Genomic DNA, 14,983 nt, shown 5'->3' with positions numbered 1-14,983 from the left:
CCCATCTGGACCACAGAGCACTGAGGAGAGTCCCCCTGTGCTGTGCAGTCAGTTCTCATTAGTTATAGTATCAGCAGTGTATATGCATCAATCCCAGTCTCCTAATGCATCCCCCCTCCCTCTCCCCCTTGGTATTTATACATTTGTTCTCTACCTCTGTGTCTGTTTCTGTTTTGCAAATAAGATAATCTGTACCATTTTCCTAGATTCCACATATATGTATCAGTGTTACAGTATTTGTTTCCCTCTATGACTTACTTCAGTCTGTATGACAGTCTCTAGGACCATCCACATCTCTACAAATGATTCAGTTTCGTTCCTTTTTATGGTTGAGTAATACTCTTTTTAAAAATTTATTTAATTGGAGGCTAATTACTTTACAATATTGTTGAATAATATCCTTTATCCATTCCTCTGTTGATGGAAATTTAGCTTGCTTTCATGTCCTGGCTATTGTAAGTGGTGCTGCTGCCATTAACATTGGGATGCATGTATCTTCAGATTATGGTTTTCTCCAAATACATGCCAAGGAGTGGGATTGCTGGGTCATATGGTAGTTCTGTTTTTAGTGTTTTAAGGAACCTCCATACTGTTGTCCATAATGACTGTATCAATTTACATACCCACCAATGCTGTAGGAGAGTTCTCTTTTCTCCACACCCTCTCCAGCATTTATTGTTTTGTAGATTTTTTGATGATGCCCATTCTGACCAGTGTGAGATGATACCTCATTGTAGTTTTGATTTGCCTTTCTGTAATAATTAGTGATGTTGAGCATCTCTTCAAGTGGTTTTTGCCCATCTGTATGTCTTCTTTGGAGAAATGTCTGTTTAGATCTTTTGCCTGCCCAGGTAGCTCAGCTGGTAGAGCATCGGAGAGTCCAGGGTTCAAGTGCCGGTCCAGGTGCCAAAGATAAATAAATAGATCTTTTACCCGTGTTTTGATTGGGTTATTTGTTTGATATTGAGCTATATGAGCTATTTGTACCTAGTGTGGGTAAAACCTTCTGGGTCCCTTGAAAGTGACTGTCAGGCTTTTTGCAGGCCAATACCAAGAGCATGGCAAGTGGAGGAGACCCCTGGGCCTGGATTGCCCAGTTCAGATCCGGGCTGTGCCACCAACCAGTGTGACCTTGGGCACCTCCTGCACCCAGGACCTTAGTTCCTTCAAATGTAAGATGAGGGTGACGAGAGAACCAGCCTCCTGGGGTGTCTGATGATTAGATGAGGTGAGATAATAGAGTTCAGGGCTCAGCACGCTGGCACACAGTAATCACTCGCTCCGTAACTGTTAGCTGCTGCAGTGGTGGTTACTCCTTTTTCACATCATGGAAACGTAAACCAGCATTTTGTTCCTCTGCTGTGAAAAGTCACTGTACTGTTTCTTTTCAGTTGTGGTCTTGTAGATCATGGGGTATTTTAATGGGTATTTTTCAGTCAGTCTTTCATGATTTCCATGTCCAGCCTCACACACTTTCTTCCCTCACAACTGGTTCTAAGAGAAGTCTCCTCAGGAGATGTTCTGCCAGGTGTTTCCCTCCTGTCTCCAGTCAGCTTAGCAATGTGCCAGCTTATTTTATTATTTCTTCACCTAATTCATTATTAACTGTGAGCTCATTGAGAGTTTTGCGGCATTGGGAAATGAAGGTGAGAGGCCAGGTTCTGTGTGAAAACAAACTGCCTTGTGGGTGGGAATTTTAGGAAAGGTGTTTTCTGTTTGCAGGTGGAGCAGGAAGTATGGCTTCACTCCTATCTCTGAAGTCAGTTTCACTTTAGGCAAAAGGGTTAAATATTAAGGACCTCTAGTTTGAAACAGCTTGTGTGTGTGTGTGTGTGTGTGTGTGTGTGTGTGTGTGTGTGTGTGCGCGCGCGCTAAGTCACTTTAGTCATGTCTGAATCTTTGCGACCCTATGGACTGTATCCCCCCAGGCTCCTCTGTCCCTGGGTTTCTCCAGGCAAGAACACTGGAGTGGGTTGACATGCCTCCTGCAGGGGACCTTCCGGACCCAGGAATCAAACCCCTGCATCCCTTATGTCTCCTTCATTGGCAAGTGGATTCTTTACCAGTAGTGCCATCTGAGAAGCCCCCTTGAAACAGCTTAGGTGGTAGCAAAAGTCTTAACTGTGTAAGAAATAAAGACTTGATAGCGAGGTCAAGGCAGGAGAAAGTGGGAAATATGACTCTCATTCCGTCCGTTCTGCTCCAACTCTGCCGCCATCCCCACCAGCAAATTACAGAACCGCCAGCAGAAGGCTCCTGGAGTGCAGAGGAGACAATCATATCACAAAATTAGGCCAAGAACCAACATCTCTCTACATTCTAGGCTCAGCCTTCTCATGTGGGAAGACAATTAGGAATGGGAATGCTGGGATTTTGATTTAGGGCCTTGTTTATTTTGAAGAATAAAACATGAACAGGCAGAGCTCAATCTCCTGTGAGTATCTCTGTCTGCGTGTCGGATAGGCTCCATATCCAGAATGCCCGGTGTTATCATCCATATTCCTAGGAGCTCAGCTGTTGGGGTGGCAGCGATCAGAGTTGTTTCCTGTATCAAGCTTGATGTGCTTACAAGGCCTGTGAATCCCGAAAGCCCTGGTTTGTTTTCTTCCTTGCAACAGATGTAATTACAGCGCTTACTTCCACCCATCTGGGAGGCACTGAGCTTTGAAATGGGCTAGCACACTCTCTCTGCCCTGCATCCCTCTCCCTGGGGCTCTCCCAGATCATCAGGGCCTTGTTTTCCACCGGATTCACTTTAATGCTGAGTGTTACAAGGGCATGTCCGGGGCTGTCATTGCTTCTTCCTCTTTATGTTAAGCTAGTTTAATTTTCAGCTCTTGTCACTGGACTTCATTACATGGGAGGAAAGAAATTTGCTCTAACAGATAGTATCTTTCTCTCCCAATCGGAGAATCACTCCTGATCAGTTCTGTACCTGCTGGGTTAGACGGTCAAGGTGTGGTGCTTTATGTTTAAGGATAAAGCCCCGTGAAGCACAAACTGAGATTATGCTGATTTGGCGCTTTAACGTTTCTTTGGAGCATGGCACTAATTTAGCAAATCAGTTTCTCTGTACAGCATCTTAGGCTGAATCTACTGTTTCTCTTCAGCCCTATCATGGGTCTTTGTGACAGCGCCCCTAGTTGGTTGCCCAGGTCGCTTCTAATGCTGCAGTAAGATCCCTGATTAGCTTCAGTAAACACCACTATCTTCAGCCTTTGTGCCCCAAACGCCCGCGGTCTCCCAGCACCCAGGTGGCAGTGTGGCCCTGGTAGCACTGCCCTTTGATAGATCACAACACAGACCCAGCAGAGCAGTGGGACCTGCTCAGGTTATACAGGGACCTGTGGCCAGATTAGCGCTCAAGTTCCCAGCTTCTCAGTCCAGTGCTGTGCCTTCCAGACGCTTCCCCCAGGCACAGACATAACACAGACACAGCAGTCACGGCCATTTACTGACCATCAGAAAGGTGCCGGACCCACGTCAGTGTGATCCTCACAATTCTGGAGAATTTAGTTTTGCAGCTAAAGAAGCTGAAAGAAGCTAAATAACTCAGCCAGATCTGCTCACTAGTCATCACAGAATCCAGGTGGAGCCAGGTCTGTGTGAAGTCACACCCTGCATTCCCCTTCCTGCTTTGCAAGTTCCAGGTGGTTTAGAAACGCCTCAGTGACTGCATAAGAAGTAGAAAATCTGCTCACCCTTCCCACGCCTCCATTGGTTTGATCAGAGGATAGTCATTTCATAGCTGTTCTGTGCTGGGCGCCATGAGTGGGAGACAGTGCCCTCTCCTTGGGGCGCTTCTTGCTCAAGGCTTTCCCCCACTGTCCCTTCTCTCTCTCCTGCAGCATCCACCATCCCTCTCATTGCCAGACATGCCAGTCTTATCTGCACTGTACCCTGACGTTTCTTTCTGTGTTCGGTGGCCACATTAGGACTGGGTACACACGACCAGTATTGTGTGTAAACAGGGAGGCCCTCCTGTGCCTCGTTAGTGACACTTAAGCGAGGACTCGCGGAGTCCTAGGCATCTACTGTGTACTCCTTACTCTTCTCAGCCGTTATGTGGGGCAGCTGTTTCCGCTGCACTCTTAGAAACCCTAGCTCAGAGAGAACAGGCAACTTGCCAGCAACTGTGGTGCCAGTGATGGGGATGCTGGGGTGCGGGCACAGGCAGGCAGGCTCCAGAGCCCAGGCTTTTGTCTGCCAGCCACTGCCGTGTCACAGGCAGGCTGTGGTCACATGCGATGGAGGGTCCAGCATAGGATATGCCAGAGCAACAACAGAAAGAGGCTTTTATCCACAAGTCCCACTGGTTTGGTAGATTTCTCTTCCTTCTTAAAAGGGTTGGTATTTTCTGACATTTGAGAAATAATCCTTCCCCTTAAAGTGAATTAAATAAAATGAAATAGATATTTCACTGAGATACAGGCTAAACATGCCAGAAGTCACAAAGAATCTTTACAAAATCCAAGTTCTTAGAAATAGGAAGACAATGCCAGTGATTTCACAATGGGCCAAGGAGAGCAAGCTGCTGCCCGCTCTGATTCCTAAGAGGGACAGCTCAGAGTAAAGAAGGATGTGGGATGTTCAGCAATGTTTGTTAAACATTGCTGATGTTTAAAATGAAGGATGAGCAAGTAGCTCTGGTATTCAGGTTCATAGGCTAACAGGGGGACGGGCAGACGGACAGTCACAGGGAGCACAGTATGGTTATGGACCGGCCGCCTGGCTCCTTACTTACTGACAGAAGTGCTGAGAGAGAGCTACCAGCGCAGAGCCTTCGTGTCTCATGTGTGCAAGAGTGTAATCTGGACCCCAGAATGGTGTAATTTCAGAGACATTTTGACGATGTATGTAGATAATGTGAGTGTTGTTTCAAACGAGGCTGCCCTGGTAAATATGGTGTATGTGGTTATTATACCTCAATAATCTCTCACGCTTTGCTTATCAACACTGGAGAAAATGAAATCTTCTTGTGGATTTCTCATGTCCCAGAATCTGTGAGATGTTAAGCTCCTCTTGATTGACTCATCTTTACACCCCAGGTGCTAATACAGCAGAGGTCCCAAAAATACCTGAACCAGAGAACTGGCTCCCCATTCATGAGGTGGTGAGAGGGGACGAGCCTGCGTAGGGTGGGGCATAAACCAGCTGAAGAGGACTCTGGATGAGCCCCTTCCAGGGCCCTGTCCTGCCCCTCCTCCTTACCCCACCTCACTGCTGGATCCATTGACCCACAGAGAAGCAGACAGAAATCCTCCCCTTCATGAGGTATTCGTCATTCCCTGAATGCTTCCTCTTTTTTTTTAAACTGTCTTGTTCCCGGCAAGATTTTAAGACAGGTGAGCACCTGCTGGGTCCCAGGCCCATCTACAGAGAGCTCTGCTGTCTCCTCAGGTGACCTGTTCTCAGACAGACTTCCACAGAGACAGCACAGCCTGGCCAGGAACAGGGCATCTCCATTCTGCAGCAGCTCTGCTTCCAGAGGGTTCCAGGGTGGCCCCAGGCGTGGCGCCTTTGTTCCGTATCTGGGTTGTTCAGGATGCTGGCTTGTGCTATCAGAAAGGACCTGTCACCTTCAGTTATTTCACACCCATGGAACCACCACATTCTTCAGTTTCTGAAGGATGTCACTGGAAAATCCCTTCCCTAGGTATCTCCAAGGAGTGTGGGGCCTCGAGCAGAACATGATGACAAGCCCAGGACTCAGTGCCACCCTGCATTGGCATATCATGTTTGAAATTATGGTTTTGGGTATGTGTTTGTGTGCACACGTACTTACCTATGTATTACTCCAGCTTTTCTCTCCAGGAGAGGGGGACTAGGGTTTATAAGGTAGAGGCTCTTGTCATGACCCTTGATTGTGAATTTTTGATTCCTACTGGGCAGGTCTCATAGCCTTTTTCTCCTCAATTTACACAATCGTGTTAACTTACATGGTAAAGTAGGTAGGTGGTGCTGCTGCTGCTAAGTCACTTCAGTTGTGTCCAACTCTTAGCGACCCCATGGACTGCAGCCTACCAGGCTCCTCCGTCCATGGGATATTCCAGGCAAAAGTACTGGAGTGGGTTGCCATTTTCTTCTCTGAGGTAGGTGTAGGGCTTGCAATTAAACCTAGTAAACCATGTGGCAGAAACATCAAATTTTATTATACCTAAGGGTTGCTAAGATCAAAGTGAACTCAATGAATGTTGAAAACATACCTAATTGGGACACCTTAGAAAAAGAGAAATGCTGGTTGTTTGGTTGATGTGGTATAGTTGAATGGGAAAAAGGCAAATGCCCATAAGCTAATCGGGTCCTGTTTTCCTTAGGGCGGGGTGAGGACAGGAAGTCCAGCTGTGCTGAGGGTTCTGGGTACAGGTTAGCGGTGCTACTCCAAGTGTTGCCTGGGGGCTCGGACTCCACCCCACACCTTCTAACCAGAATCTGCATTTTAATGAGATCTCTCTGTGGTTCTTACACACATTAATACTGAAGAAGAGCTAGATCAGAAAACATGAGTTTGACCAGCATTTGAGACTCCTACACTTGCTGCCTCAGTGAGCAGACTCCCAGAGGAGTTTATCATGTGCCTGGAATAGACTCATCAACTATGTAGTGCTTCCTGGGGGCAAAGGCATGATGCTATTTTTAACAGTACCATTTTCTACTTAAAAAAAAAATTTTATTGGAGTACAATTTACAATGTTGTGTTACTTTCAGGTGTATAGCAAAGTGATCCAGTTATACATTACATATATTCTTTTTCAGATTCTTTTCCATACAGGTTATTATAGAATATTGAGCAGAGTTCCCTGTGCTATCTACAGTAGGTCTTTCTTGTTCTTGTTGTTCAGTAACTAAGTTGTGTCCAACTCTTTGCGACTCCATGAACAGTAGGGGTCCTTGTTGGTTATCTATTTTATATATAGTACTGTGTATATGTTCATCTGGAAGTCCTAATTTATCCCTCCCTTCCACATTTCCCCTTTGGTGACCATAAGTTTGTTTTTTGAAATGGTAGTCTATTTCTGTCTTGTAAGTAATTTGTATCATTTTTAAAATTAGATTCCATATATGAGTGATATATTTACCTTTCTCTGACTTCACTACTATGAAAATCTCTAGGTCCATCCATGTTGCTGCAAATGGTATATTTTGTTCTTTTTTAATAGCTGAATAATATTCCACTGTCACATGTACTACATCTTTATCCATTCTTCTGTTGGTGAACATTTAGACATTCTATGTCTTAGCTAGAATGCTGCAATGAACACTGAGGTGCATGTATCTTTTTGAATTATGGTTTTCTCCAGATACATGCCCATGGGTGGGATTGCTGGATCATATGGTAGTTATGTTTTTATTTTTTCAAGGAATAATTCAGGGCCTTTTGTGTTTCCATACAGATTAAAAACTTTTTGTTCTAGTTCTATATAAAATGGCATTACTAATTTGATAGGGATTGCACTGAATCTGCAGATTGCCTTGAGTAGTATACTCATTTTGAGCATTGATTGTTCCAATACAAGTACATGGTATATCTTTCCATTTGTGTTATCTTTCAGTACTTTTATCAGCGTCTTAAGAGTTTTCAGAGTAGAGGTTATTTGCCTCCTCAGGTAGGTTTATGCTTGGGTATTTTATTTTTTTTGATGTGATGGCAAATGGGATTGTTTCCTTAATTTCTCTTTCTTTCATTGTTAGTGTATAGGAATGCAAGAGATTCCTGTGTATTAATTTTGTATCCTGCAACTTTATCAGATTCATTGATGGGCCTAGTAGTTTTCTGGTAGCGGCCTTAGGGTTTTCTGTGTATAGTATCCTATCATTGCAAACAATGAGGGCTCTACTTCGTTTCCAATTTGGAGTCCTTTTCTTTTTCTTCTCTGAGTGCCATGGCTATGCTGAATAAAAGTAGTGAGTGTAGACATCCTTGTCTCGTCCCTAACCTTAAGAGGAGACATTTTCGGCTCATCACCGTTCAGAGTGATCTGTGAGTGTGCCACGTGCCTTCTCTGCTTCTGAGCTCACAGGACCTTGATTTGGCTTCCAAAATACATCCAATGATGAAACAAATGCAGAAATCTAGGTTCTGCCTCTGGAAAACAATGTAAAACCTAATCTGGTTGCCACCATGTCCTGTACAGTGGCTAGTCTTACGTAGCTCACCACTTAGCTTTGAGTTCTCTTGTGACAAAAGCAAAGAAAACACAATTGGCAGAAAGTATATATAACTAGTAATTGTGTCCAGTACAGTTTTCTCAGCACAGGGTTTGATGGGCATTTCTTCAGTGGCTCATCATCTACATTTTCATAAGAAGCACAGCAGTGTATTTCATGAGATCTTTTTCTTGCTCTCGTTACTTTGTCAATTTCCAGCTTGGCTTTTACAACCTTCTTTTTAATCAACCACTTTAACACCCCCACCCAGCACCACCCTACCTAGTCCATTCCTGACTTTGTTCCACTTAGACCCTCCTCTACACTTTACCATGGAGTAACCATGGAATCAGCAAAAGTAAGGTCAGGGTGGTTTGGTCCCTTGTCATATGGACTATGGGGATGGCAGGCCCCACCGCTGAGGTGCTGAGTGGCCAGTGAGAGGCAGGTGTCATCCATAACCAGTCCTGCTCCCCAGTTCATGCCAGCAGTACTGGAGGGATGTGGAAAATCAGGGCAGGACCATGTTTTCCATTGTTAAGTCTCTCAAAAGTATTTATGTGTTTTTCTCTTCTTGCTTGTTTGAGCTTGGTTTGCAGTATTTTTCAAACCTTCAGATCATCTTTAGCTTGGAACGCCCCTGTGCATCTTACTTAGTATAAACTAAAGTGTGATACTCCACAAAGTTTCTCTCCAAGATACAGGATCGTTTTTCTACCAAATTAAATTGAGAAATCTTAAAGTGTCAAGGCAAGTTGGAACATTCTCAGAGTACAGAGTAATCTCTCCATGTGTCTGGAAACACAGAGGTGTGAGTCTAGAATGAAAAGTGGGGCCATCCTCCTCTCTTTCTGGCTGCCCGGCTTGGGATTCCCACGGGCCAACCTCCGCCACCCCCATGTCACTGAGAGCATCCGGAAGAGTTAAGGCACCTGGGGCCTGGGCTGGTCTCCAGGACAGCACAGCGGGATCACACAAGCCCGGGTGCTGTGAGCGTCCTTACTGTTAGCTGCTCTTCCGATCTTGAAACACATCCTTTCACAGAAGATGAAGCTGTGAAGCTGTTTCACACTCACGAGCATGGTTTATTCAGGGGTGGCACTTATTTCCATTCTATCTTAGTGCTTAGGGTTCTTCCCCCTAAGGGTGGGAAAATTTTGAAGAAAATCAGCAAAGTCATTCCTAAAACACAAGTTTATATAACCTCTTAACACTGTAATGCTTTTGAAAGTTCAAATCCTTAGGGGGTGGGGAGGGATAGACACAGCAGCACCTTCCTCCTAGAGTGGTTATGAGGGCTCAGTGAGCTCATTCACAAAGAGCACACAGGAAATGCTCAGTACATGCTAACAGTTCCATGTGGTGTTACTTGTTCTCTGCCTCCCCTGTTCCTGCCAGAACATGTCTTCAGACCCCCATCTGCAGCCCTGCAGTCCCAGAGCCCTCGCTCAGCTCTCAGGGATGGGCGTTGACACCTTCCTTGTTGAAACACACCATCATTTAACTGAGGATGCTCTGAATTGTAGTAATAAAAACCAGCATATACTGAGCCCTTATAGGGGAGACCATGCAGATAAAAGATATTTTATATAAGGATTTCATCTAATTTAATATTCAGTAAGCCCATAAGGAAGCATTTTCCTCTCTCACAAGTCAGAGAAGGGACTTGCCTAAGGGTCACCCAGCAGGTTAGTTTAGAACTTGTATTTCAAGTCACCTCTGACTCCAAAGCCTACACAGCGGCCTCTGCCAGGATCCCATTTCTTCCTCCAGCTGTGAGCTGGATTGGATCCACAGAGAGCAGGACCATGCTGTTGGCACAGTAACTAGTGGGACAAGGCGAAACTGCTGGAGAAGCAAGTTAGACTTCCCCCTCTCCCAAAAGCAGACTAAAATCTCAGTCCCTTGGGTAGCTACCAGCTTTACAATAAGGCAAGGAAATGACATAATTTTTCATTTGTAACATATCCCCGCCACCAGCACAAAGAAGGGGCATCTTTAGTGGCTGTATTCAGTGCTGGATATGGGGGTGAAAGGTTGGGTGGAGCTAAATTCTCCATAGTAAAGGCAAAGAGGAACCGAGACACCCCAAAGGAAGCTCCTAAGTATGGAAACACTGAGGCTACAGGGAGAAGCCTTAGGGAGGTTGTCAGCCTAGAGCTGGCACTAAGGGCCTGAGGGGGTTGCAGCCACTTGTAATAAATATTCAGTAAAGTAGCTCATTGATTCCTGGTAGCGTGGGTTTTCTTCCGCGTGAAGGAAGCACTGCATCATGTTCCATAGAGGCTGCCCTTGGATGTTGTTAATCCTACTGTTTCTGATTTCTCAGGCAACCTCAGAACCTGTTCTGGATCCACAGCAAATCCAAGCATTTGATCAGCTCTGCCATCTCTACCGAGGAAGTTCCAGGGTAATGTTCATGTGGTTATCTAAATTGTCATTTCCCTGTTTATAATTACTCTTTTGATAATGCAGTGTCCCAGGTCCTCACTCCAGCCTCCTCCTCAGTCTGTAAGGTGCCCTGCCATCCCTGTCATGGTGTGTGGAGCCCTGAGAACTTGGCAAAGGATGCAGAAATGGAAAGATCTCTGTCCCTTACTTACCCTGGGCTGATGACACAGGAGGGCTTCTGTGTTTGTACTGCCTCCAGAGAAAGCAGGCATAAGCCCAGTCCCTCATCTGGGAGCCTTTTTACTGATTACTGTCAGATCTGCCCTAAGCCCCAGACTCTGCTGTACATCTGCATTGGTTGAATTTGTTTTGGCCATGAAAGATAAATGCCAAATTGTAGTGGCTTAACCAAGACAGAATTGCAAATGCAGGGATCCCAGGGCACATTCCATGAATCTCTCTCTGGATTTCTTCTACTTTGTGGGTCTATCATCTCTAATATATGGGTTATACTCACATGGTTCAGCATGGTTGCCCCAGCTCCAACCATCACATCTGCATTCCTGTTAGCAAGGTGGAAGAAAAGGAAGAAGTTCATACGCCCTCTATTTAAGGATAGTTCCTAGAAACTGTGTACACCACTTCCACTTACCTTCTTTGTCCAGTACTTAGACACATGACCTAACTGCAGTGGAGACTAGGGAAACTGGTCTTGATTCCAAAAGCCCTGAAACTACTGAATTCCTGTAACTGTAAAAGAAGAATACATGTTTAGAGGGCTACTGGCAGTCAAGCCACAACACCCTGTCTCTGTGTGGCATTTGTCTGTCATCCAGTCACCGCCAATACCCTGGGCTCATCCTTCCCACTCCACAGGGCGATCTCCTATCTGTTTCTCCCCTTTTCTTCCAGCTCACAGAGGTCACTGCAGGTCTTCTGTCCCTTCTCTAGGGATTCTGCTGCTTGCAGGGCACCATCTCCAAGCCCCAAAGTCCTGTTACCCCCCTGGCTTATAACACGTTCCTGGCTCTCCAGCCCCTGCAGATGGAGTCAATCTTAGCCAGCTCCTCCTCGCCCCGAGTCACACCTAAATTCTAGTCAGGCCAGATTTCTTCCCCACGCTTTCCTTGAGCTTGCACAGACTGTCTCTGGGCTCTTGTTTTTGTGCTGCGCTCCCTCTTCCCATTCCCCACACACCTGCTAGGTTGGTGGCAGCCCAGAGGAAAAACGGTGTTCCATCTCTGAGAGCTGCTCTGGACAGAGGCTTTTCTTCCAGGAGGTCCACTGACCTGGCCTCACCTCGCCCCTTCCCAAGCCCGGCTCTGCCCCGGGAGTGGGGTTTCTGGGCCTTTGATTCTCAGGAAGTTCTGCTTCAAACTATTGAGCCACTATTTGGGACCCATCAATTTACAGAACACTTAAGGTCAGAAGTGGAAAACAAAAAATATTTTTGTGATTGATTCTTTCACTTCAGTGTGTGAATGTGAAAGAACTTCGGGTTTATGTAGTAGTCCTTGCAGAGAATGCCATAGGCTGGTGGCAGCCCAGAGGGTTACAGAAGATGGGAAGTGGCGTAGGTGGGGCTTGTGCAGAGCGCGGGACCCCCCTCTGTAACCTGCTCGACAGCAGTGGAGGGAGCCTGGTTCGGGACTCTGCCTTGGACCACAGCCTGCCTGAGCAGGGCCAGGTGCTGGAGTATTTTAGGTAAATCGGCACTGTGAACCAAGGCTCTTCAGATGTCTCCCCAGTTACCACAGCCACTGCAGTGAGTTTTCAACAGGACAGACACATGTAAGCCTCCTGCCACTATCACCTAGGTGAGGAAAGAACCCTTATCAGAGGTCGGAGGGCAGTAAAAGGCAAGACAACCTGGGGGAGGTGGGAATAGAGCAGGTGACCGACGTCATCCCCAGGGGAGGCAGAACCACAGGCAGCTCGGCCAGCCAAGCAGGGACCGGAGCTTGAATCCCAGGCTACCACTCACTCCTGGGGTGACCCAGTTACTTCACTTCCCAGGGCTCTGGGTTTTTTACCCAGAAGGTGGTTGTGGAGGATCAGACACACTTCAGGTAAAAGACCTAGTGGCATGCTCCAGTAGCCTAGTGGGCACTGGGGGCGGTTACCTGGGGCTTGGGGAAGTCCTGGCACTGGGAGGCTTGCGCTGCTGTAGGAGACAGCTCGGTCCTCACAGCTGCTGTCTCTCCAGGTAAATTCCAGGTGTGGCACTCCACTCTCCTCTGACGTCAAGGGCATCTCGGGACTAGGTCATCAGGCTCTGTACCTAATCTTCCCGGCGGGCTAGATCCACAGTCTGCCTTCCTTGGCAGGTCTCCCAGCACCGAGCCTGTAACAGGTGGAGGGTGTCACTGGTGAACACCGGGGAGCAGGGAGGGCACTTAGAAGAGAAGGTGGCATCCGTGAGTGTCCCTGGAGGCCCTGAGTTTGAAGTGGCAGCTGGGGCGTCCATCGGGAGCTATCTGGATCATGAAGGCAAGACAGAGCCAGAGATCACCACTCACTCTGAGGAAAGCCCACTAAGGAGAAAGGGAGTTTGAAGTGAGCTGGGCAACAGGGTCACGTGCCGTCTGCAGAGGGTACACAGCGTGAGGGAGGCTCAGACGCTTTGCCATGTCAGAAAGTGTCACAGTGTGACGTGCCTGTGAGACTGACCACGTCCAGCCTCCTCCTTGTTAAAGGAGAAAATTTAGGCCTTACCAGAGGACGTGAACATGTGCAGAGTCACCAATGTTGTTAGCTAGATGCAGATGTGGGGTCCATGCCCGGTCTTACCTCCAGCCCCCGCTGACTGTGTCCCCTCCTCTGCAGCTGGCCCTCCTCACAGAACTCTCCCAGAATCGCGGCAGTGAGAGCTGCAGGCCGTTTGGAGGCTCCCAGAGTGGCCCCGCCTTCAACAGCATCTTCCAGAAGGAGAACTTCCAGCTGCAGCTCATTCCTCCCCCGGTGACCGAGGACTGAAGTCTTTCCGGGCCTGGATGACCGAGGACTGAAGTCTTTCCGGGCCTGGAGCCCAGAGACAGGCCGGTCACCCGAGGACTCCACGCCCCCAGGCGCAGAGTCTGGCCCTCCCGATGTTGTTGCAGCCTGGGCACCAGACTGATTTTGTTTTGCTTATTAAGCGAATGAACACAATGTACCTCCATCCAGTTATTTAAGGATATGCGCTTTTGTCCGTTGGGACTCTTTCCCCCAAGAGTGGAGAAAAGGCAGACCGCCACGGGCGGCAGCCCAGTCCATGGCCACCCCAGCCCGTTCTCCTGCTGGTGGTTAGTATGGGGTGCCGTTGCCTCTGCTGCCAGAGGGACAGTGGGCGCTGGGCTGCAGCATCAAGGAAACCTGCGCTGGAGGGAATGAAGGGCCTGCGGGGGCCGGGGCACCTCCCTTTCCTCGTGTTTGTGTTGAAACCCATTTGACTGTAACATCTGCCATTTGTAACAATAAATGCCTCCCGTTCATGCCCTGCAGGCCTACTGACTATCTCACTCTCCATCTACCAAATCTCAAAGGACATTCAGAACCTTTGTGGCCACAATTCAGTTCTGTTAGCCAAAAGTCAAGGGCCCTGACTGGAGCAGCCCTGCCTTTATTCCATAAGCAGCTGCGTCACAGGCTCCATCCAGACCACCAGACACCCAGGCACTCCTCGGCCAGGGCCCGGTCTGCCAGAGCAGGATTTTCACATTTCTTGGCCCAAGCACTTTGTACATCATTGAGCCAACCACCGCAGGAGAGCACACCACAGGCAGAGACTAGGCGTCCACCCGCAGACTCAGGGCCAGCCCGGCCCCCAGAGCCAGAGAGCACAGGCGGCAGCAGGCAAGTGCTCCAGTCCAGCTCCAGGCCCGACGCTCACAGCTCCTACCACCCCGGTAACCCTCCAGCCCTGCACTGCAGGTGCCAGGCAGCATGCCGGGCCCTTTCTAATCCTCCAGAACCCCCAGGAAATCGCTGTAGAAGCTACATAGAACTGCTCACAGAAATCCTGCTTCTGCCACATCCTGGCTGTGATCCTGAGCAAATTCACCTCTCTCAGCTTCAGTTTCTTTATAAAATAAAGACTAAATGAACCCATGCCTGAGAACAGGAAGTGCAGCGCAGACCCGTGTGTGAGCTGCTCTCTTAGCACAGAACTCCCGCGAGGCGGCGGCACGGGGTCTGAGGAGGCCACACTGGGGGGCGTGGAGCAGCAGTACAAGACCAGCAATCAGATGCACGAGGGTCTCAACCCCATCCTACGGACAAGAAAGCTGAGGCTTACACATGAGGAAAATTTAACCAAGGCGACACACAAAAAGTGGCAGATGACAGATCTGAACTCAGAACTGATTCCAGAGCCAGTGATGTCACTCCACAAATTCCATATCAGAGGGTTTCTTGATGAGTCTAAAATCAAAGCCAAAGGAGCTTGACAATCTCAAAGCAAAAT

At 47.8% G+C, this 14,983-nt stretch overlaps 1 protein-coding gene and 1 long non-coding RNA gene across 8 annotated transcripts in view; one reads left to right on the top strand and one right to left on the bottom strand.

The window, feature by feature from the left end:
* VPS8 (VPS8 subunit of CORVET complex) overlaps nucleotides 1-14,017 on the top strand; it is a 384,233-nt gene extending 370,216 nt beyond the window's left edge. For 6 of the 7 annotated variants that reach the window (XM_070466284.1, XM_070466287.1, XM_070466286.1 and 3 more), the window contains 2 exons: nucleotides 10,478-10,558; nucleotides 13,366-14,017. In XM_070466284.1, coding sequence (XP_070322385.1) covers nucleotides 10,478-10,558; nucleotides 13,366-13,515 — 231 coding nt within the window. In that variant the 3' untranslated portion in view covers nucleotides 13,516-14,017. The remainder of the gene's footprint in view (nucleotides 1-10,477; nucleotides 10,559-13,365) is intronic. The other variant, XM_070466285.1, reaches the window with a different exon arrangement.
* Nucleotides 6,649-12,490, bottom strand: LOC110122997 (uncharacterized). The gene is made up of 3 exons (XR_002309400.2): nucleotides 11,192-12,490; nucleotides 11,057-11,102; nucleotides 6,649-9,288 (listed from the first exon to the last, which is right to left on the bottom strand). It is a non-coding gene; the product is annotated as an uncharacterized lncRNA (long non-coding RNA).
* Nucleotides 14,018-14,983: the final 966 nt, after the last annotated feature.

Source organism: Odocoileus virginianus, chromosome 4 (genome assembly GCF_023699985.2).
Source record: "Odocoileus virginianus isolate 20LAN1187 ecotype Illinois chromosome 4, Ovbor_1.2, whole genome shotgun sequence".
Lineage (NCBI taxonomy): Eukaryota > Metazoa > Chordata > Mammalia > Artiodactyla > Cervidae > Odocoileus > Odocoileus virginianus.
This window is presented reverse-complemented; position numbering and strand designations above follow the sequence as displayed.